This window comes from Colletotrichum fioriniae, assembly GCF_027942845.1.
Source record: "Colletotrichum fioriniae strain IMI 355084 chromosome Unknown scaffold_13, whole genome shotgun sequence".
Classification (NCBI taxonomy): domain Eukaryota; kingdom Fungi; phylum Ascomycota; class Sordariomycetes; order Glomerellales; family Glomerellaceae; genus Colletotrichum; species Colletotrichum fioriniae.
The window spans coordinates 987,224-994,455 of record NW_027076849.1 but is presented as its reverse complement, the minus strand read 5'-3'; the positions used below and the strand labels follow the sequence as shown (position 1 = coordinate 994,455).

General features: G+C 52.5%; 1 protein-coding gene across 1 annotated transcript; it reads right to left on the bottom strand.

Moving 5' to 3' along the window:
* Positions 1–3,332: 3,332 nt before the first annotated feature.
* N0V96_010011 (uncharacterized protein) lies at positions 3,333–5,385 on the bottom strand (the record flags this gene model as incomplete). The annotated part of the gene is made up of 2 exons (XM_065758814.1): positions 3,333–4,967; positions 5,326–5,385. 2 exons carry the CDS (start codon positions 5,383–5,385, stop codon positions 3,333–3,335), a joined length of 1,695 nt encoding a protein of 564 aa, XP_065612581.1.
* Between the last annotated feature and the right edge of the window lie 1,847 nt (positions 5,386–7,232).

Below are 7,232 nucleotides of genomic sequence, written 5' to 3'. Positions count from 1 at the left end.
CAAAAAGAGGATGAGCGTCGTGAATACTGAGTTGCGGAGGCGGGTCATTGCCATTTACAAGGGTGAGTTGAGATTCATTTTATTATTACTGTTGTTCGTCTTTACGCCAAGGGCGAGCATCGCACTCTCGTGCAACGAAGCTATATCGTGTACCTTTGAGGTTTCTCAATTACTCAAGTTGCTGAGATATTTGACCATTCTTGTCTACTTCATCTGTTGGGAAGAAACCTTGCGCCTCGCTAAACGTCAGGCGCTGGTGCATCATTGCTTTACAACAGATATTTCTCGTCTTGTAGACTGAAGATGTGGTCGAGTTTCATCGAATTCGCTGATTACATCACGACCAATCTCAATTTTGCGCAACCCATTTCTTTCCCTCTCGTTCTCTTTACTGCTTCGATAATATCATTTCACCTCCTACCTGTCAACTACCATGGCAGGACTCACATCACAACCACGCAGACAAAAAATGGCTGACCATCAAGAACAGAACTCCTCTACTTGGGCCGAGAATACCCTCTCGGCTACGATTACTTCCGTCCGCGCCTACACAAGGCGTTTTCTGCGAATGCTGGGTTGCGGGATGAGGAGGCTATTCGGCGGGGGATCGAGAGGGCCGAGTTTGTGAAGAAGGGTACGTTCGTCCGTCTTTCTTTCTTTCTTTCTTGCTTCATTCTTCGGCTTTGAGGTTTCCTCTCATTAGTTTGTTGCTTCATGTGTTGTGGTTTACCACGTCTCCCATACCCTTTGCCATCTCGCTTGGCAGAAATGATTTGCCGGGCTGTCTGTTTGTTTCGCCGTCCATTGTGGGTGGTCTTACAGGTACCCGTTGGTGTTGATGGAAAATGTCGCGGATGGAAGAGACAAAAACATTGGGTTTCGGGCTTGGCAAAGTGCTGCGGCGAGACTCGAAAAAAGCATGCCTACATCATGATCATGATCACGGAGTAAGAAGTACAGAGATGCAAGTCGCAGGCCGTGGTTCTCGGTTCTAGACTCTGTCCTCTAGCACGATATATCGACACCATGCCGGAGCAGGCATTGCCAGAGGCAAGATGATGGGATTCTTCGTCCGTGGATAGGGTAAGATGAGATCCATGGTTGCTGTCGACGTCAGGCTCTATGACCGCTCGTGACCGATTCCAAAGTTGGAGTTGGTTTCTGGGACACTTCGTCTTCGCTTTGGGGGTACTCCTCCTCTTCAAGTGACTTGACCCCATCTCCGTGTTGGTCAATCCCCAAGTTCTGCCTTCATGTTGGAGGATGGATGCATCTAGTGGTGCACCGGGACTTATCTCGATAGATCTACTACATGCCCTCGAATTTCCACTTTCAGCTATCCATACCGATGTCGCTATGCCCCGGGTATGGACTTCGTCGGCCGTGGGCAGCACCACTTACATCAGGATCTCGTTTCTTGTCCAGCAGGTGGCAGAAGTTGCCGCTTCTCGCTTCAATAACAAGTTTGCTTCTACCGTCTAGATCATTCCCCTCGTTCCTCGCAAACTCTCCTTTACATCCCTCCTTCAAACCATCTTGAACCAGTCACTCCTTGGTTCCTCCTGAGCATGGAGGGAGGAGTCAGAATATCCCACCAGTCGGCTGGGTCAAGTGCTCTCCGCGAGTGTCTACCATCTACCTCGGCTACATCTAGTTCATGAGCTCTTCTTCATTTATCAATATGTTTTGTTTTTGGTTTGTGCTGGACTTGTGCAAGTGGGTGACACAAGTTACTTCCCCAGCTTCGTCAAAGTCGTTCCATCTATTCTTCATCGGCCATGATCTCGTCCTCTTTATCTCACCCTTCTCCCCATTCTACTCTCTCAACAAGCATATGGGAAGCAATAGCATCAAAACTTTTAATAACGAATGGAACAAAAAGAAAGCTGACTTGAACAACTCATAGAAATCGAAGCATTGTAAGCCATCCAGCGCCTCTCACCTGGCGTTCTCACAAACCCCCCTTTCCCCTTTCCGCGTCCATCCAACTGCGCAAGTTCGTCTCCCGAAGTACATGTACCAATTACACGACAATCCTTCCTTCGTTCCATCAGATACCCCCGAAGCGATGTCCTTCAAATCAATCTCTCAAAAACACCTCGACAAGTGTGGATAAGGTCCAAAGAAGAACCTACGTCGCCGCTCCTTGGGAGTGTAGATGCTTCTTTCTTCCCGGACTCACACTGTCTCAACGCATGTGTCCCTTTTACAAGCCATCTAGCCTCACTCGTTCCCCCTTCCAACACACTCAACTCGGGTGTTTCCACTAGGCGGGTTCCTTGCAGAGCAAGTGCAATCTGTCAGGCACGATTACACGTTTCAAGTCAGACTTTTATAGCAAGTCACTGCTCCATTCATTGCCTATCATCCTTCCCTTCCCTTCCCTCCCTCTTTTCCCAGGGAACGAAAGGGGCACACTCCGCTACCACAGCATCCAACGAGTGACAATGTCATAATTGGCAACACATCAGAACGCCAAAGTCCCCCGTTGCCCTCCCTCTCCACATGCCCAACTCTTCTTAAGACTTTGTTTCTCGTTGTCGACAGATTCAATTACACTCTACAATGATACATTATTCACACGCCCTCTTATCAAGTCGTTTCTTACTGCCTCCATCCTCATATCCAATTTTACCCCCCGAATCTCTCCATCCCGTCATGTTCAACAAGTCATTTCGAAATGAAAAGGAAACTGGCGATTCCTCTCTACGGCGAGGCAAGTCGCCTGCGTCGATTGACTGCCTGGCCTCCGTGTAATTTCCATCACTCTCATCCGAACACCGTGTCACTTCTTGGCACATAGCACCGCATGATGAAGCATGTAGGGGGGGAATATAGTTATTGTATAGTTATGATGAATGATGTGATAGGATATGTATGTATATATGTAGATGATGTGGTAGTAGATGACGATGACGATGATGATGATAGGGTATCTCGATGAACTGGATCTCTGATCTTTCTCCCCTATTCCTTTCTTCCCTCTTTCTTTCCTTTCCTGCCTTGTCCCTTTTCGCCATTCCTTTTGGTTTCTCTTGTTTCTGGTAAAAATGTATGCTGCTCTGTTGTTGATAATGGCGCTGCTTCGTCCTCGAGTGGCCATGATGCTAATCGCGTGCCAGGTATTATCTCAAGCGGTACCGGGCGTTGAGGAAGCGGTACGTCCCAGGTGCGTGATGCGGCGAGCGTCTCGGGATGGGCGTAGTAGGCATAGGCCAAATCAAATGTGAGGGCCAATCATTCCCATAGAGTCCAATAGACGGTCGCCGCAAAAACGCGAATGCAAAAACTCCTTCTTTTATCCGTCCACCATAACTTCGTCATGCTGCTCTTCACCGCTCCCTCTTGCGTGCCCACCAGGCACCCACTTCCAAACACTCTCCCCAACTCGTACCATTCTCCCTCATGAGGTCGTTCATCATCTTGCCTAGCCAGCCGTCCCATTCGTCCTGGCTCTTGCCGCTGACCTCGCGCAAGATCGGCTCCAGGCTCTGGATCTGCTGTACGACGGTCATCAAGGCTGTGCGGCGGAGCGCCGCCTGGGCCTCGGTCAACGTCTTCTTCTGCTCGTCCGGTTTGTCTTTGCCTTTGCCCTTGCCGGAGTTGATGAACGACTTGCCGTCCTTGGTCACGACACCGCCGACACCCTCGCGCTCCCAGCGAACTTCAGAAAGAGGGATCGCCAGGCGCTTGCTTTGTATGTCCGTCAGCTCCTCGGACTCCTGGATGAGCATAGGACCAATGAGGGTACAAGGCACAGGACTCAGATTGCGGGACTCGAGTGCACGGTGAACCCAACTGTTGTACTCGACGAGGAAGTTGTTCAGCGGCGCGCTCAAAGGGGTCTTTGCCGAAATGGGATACGCGCCGAGCGAGGCGACAGTGGCGGTGTCTTCGGTGTTACCAGACTGTGGCGCGGCGTGGGGCCGCAACATGCGGATCTGGTGGTCGCTATCCCAGAATTCCACAGTGCCACCGGGGCGAAGAATGCGATGGTATTCTTCAATGGCGTTCTGTAGTGCGTGCGGCGACGTCACAACCAGACTCAGATCCTTGACCATAACCAAGTCGAATTCGCCATCGGCAAAGGGCCACGGAAAGTTGCGAATGTCGTGCTGCATGAATCGCCATTTCATGTCGCGAGATACATCCCCCGCATTCTGCCCCATTGGGCCAATATCCATGCCAGTGAAGTGGATATCTGGGTGGCCTCGTTGTGCGAAATACCGGTGACACGATTGACTCCAGAACCCTGAGCCACAGGCGACCTCGAGGACACGACCAGGCGGCTTGCTGGCAAAGGCTGTAGAGCAGATTGGCGATCCAAACAGCTGAATGAGCAGTAGTGTGCGCAATGACTGGCGATGGATCTCGCTCAGGTCAACAGGCAAGGGGTATGCCAATGACGGGTCTGACAGATATGTGCGGCCATTGCGCAAGCAGTAGGGGCGGGAGGCATCGAAGGAGTTTGTCGTGGGGTCGGAAGACGTCATTGTGCGGGTCGACATGGAGGCGGTTGAAGGAGCCGCCGACGATAGACTGTCGGTACGTGAGAAGGGGATTGCACCGGCCTTGCCAGCAGTGAGGTGACGGCCCGATGTGTCCGTGTCGACGAGCATTGCGACATGTTTTAGCTCATTCGCAGTGAGGCCAATGTGGGATGGTGTAGGCGGTACAAGCGGGTGTCTCGCGTAGGAGCTTAAGCTGCCGCTTTCCTTGCGGAGGCGCGCCGGCGCCCGGATGCGAGGAGTGCGGTCGGCACCAGCGCGTGTCTCCTGTAGCGAGCGGTGATGCTTGTGCTTCTTTGGAGACGCTGGCAAGGTGGGATCGCGCGGGTCGATAGGCGAGGCAGTCGAGAGGGTCGTCGACGTTGGTGTGAGCGAGGTCTCGTGCGAGGAGCGTGACGCCGAGGACGATGACGAAGTGCGGATATGCTGGAGACGGGTTGCGGCGGGGTGGTGGTGCTGCTGCTGACCAACGTGAGAATTGGTTGCTGATGATGATGATGATGCTTGGCGCGACGGTATGCGCGAAGAATCCGCCGGGTTGGCCTTTGAGAAGAAGAAGGACGAAGAAGAAGAAGAAGAAGACGGGGTGGGTGGTGCGGCGGCGGCGTGGGCGGCAGCGGGGGGTTTTGTTGATGTTGTTGACAGAGTTGTAGTGGCAGATGCAGGAGTAATAGTATCTGTAGTTGCAGCACTAGCACCAACCGCCGCTTGAGGTGGTGGTGGTGGTGGTGGTGGTGGTGGTGGTTGTTGTTGTTGTTGTTGCTGTTTGCTCTTGTTTGGGGTCAAGGTTGCAGTCGCAGTCTTTGGCCTGGTCGACTCGATGCGAGAAAGAATGGGAGGGACAGGGGGCGAAGCTGGTGTACATGTATTGGGACATGTTTGCAGAATCTTCCGCATCCACGAGTGCTTCGTCAGGAGGAGCGGCGGATTTCTGGGGCCCTTGGGTTTGGGACCCGGTTGTGCGTGTGGTTGTGGCTCTGGTCAGTTGGGTCAGTCGGGTCCTCTCTTCGTGTCTTGGATCCTCATGTCTGCCCTGCCCTCTCTGGGGCCGGGAAGACGACAATGAGACCCAACTCGCAGGTGGGAGCTCCAGCTCGAATGGACGGGGGGGCAGAGGAGTGGAGGGGGGTTTGTTTGGGGATCCGCAAACTGCGTGTGGATTGTGGGAGAGAGACGATGAGACTTTTTGGGAGTGGAAGCAGTGGAAATGAGGCAGCAGAGAGAGAGAGTCAGAGGAGGACGAGGGGGTGATTGGCGGCTGCTTGTGCTTGTGCTTGAGCCTTGCTTGCTTGTGCTTGCTTGCTTGCTCGTTTGCCTTGATGCAGCAGCAACCGTAGCAGCAGCAGCTTGCTTTCTTTCCTGGGTTTGGGGCCTTTGGGGTGTGTTCAATTCAGTTCGGTTCCATTCCAGTTTCTGCTGCGACCTTGCAGCAGCTGGGGGAGATGATGGTGGATGTGATGTACCTGGTGGAAAGGGGGAAGATCATGGATGGGAGGAGGGGGAGGGTGTGTGTGCGTGTATGTGTGTCTGTCTGTCTGTATGAGTGTATCTGTCCGGTGGAGGGGGAAGAGAAGCACCCGGGTGGGAAAGGAAGCGAAAGGGAACGGGGGAAGGGGGAGGAGGAGGGGGGGAGAAACCAGGAAGGATATGTTTTTCTTTAATTTGGCATCGCCTCAAAGAGTCAATACAACCGCTATGTACTTACAGAACGGTCGGTATTTTCCAAGAGCAAAGAAACCAAGACGGATAGTCCTCGTGGCTCTTGTGGTGGCACAAGCAACACACACTATCCGTAGACTATGCCGATACGGATACACTACCCGTGCTCTCTCTTTCTTCCGTTCCTCTCTCAGTCTTCTTTCTCTGCTCTCTCTGACTGACTGACTGACTGACTGACTGACTGACTGACTGACTGTCTGTCTGTCTGTCTGTCTGTGCACTACAGATACTCCGTAAAGATACACCGTAAAGATACTGTTGACATACATAGCAGATGCAGAGTGGCAGACAAAACCAAAAGACAAGGGTGCATGACTTAGCGTACTGGTCTGTACGTACCTTGCAGCAACACCAGCAGGGAGCCCCCGGAGATGGGGTCAAGTAGGAACAGGCAGGTAAAGTTGAGTTGGGCAAGGTACACACTGACACCCGGCCGCGGCGAGGCCCAGGGGTAGTGGGGGGTGGGGGGAAGAGAAATTGGAAAATGAGGGAAAATGGGAAAATGGAACGTGGGAATGGATAACGGAGATGGATGAGGAAGAAGAAGAGAGGGGACCAAGAGCAAGTCGGGTTGCCTTCCGCGCTTCCAAGTCCAGTTAAACAAAACAGAAAAAGAAGAGTCCGTCAGACGGTCAGGATGTATCCGTACTGATTCAGGATTCAGCACCCAAGAACCAGACGGACCAAATAGACGAGCGACTTGCCGCGTTGTTCTTGATCCTCGGACATTCTTTCTCTGGTCTCTCTCTCTCTCTCTCTCTCTCTCTCTCTCTCTCTCTCTCTTTCTCTGGCGCGATTCAAGACGAAGAGCAATGACGATATGAGAGACAAAGAGAAAGAAAAGACCAAGCCAGAGACTCGAACTCGGACGTTGGACTAGCACTTGCATCGCGTCTGCTTCTTCTCTGTCTCTGCTTTTTCTTGTTCTTGTTCTTCTTCTCCTTGGCCTCGTTCTTCGTCTTCCTGTGCCCGCTACACGCACACACGGGGCGGGAAATATCAATG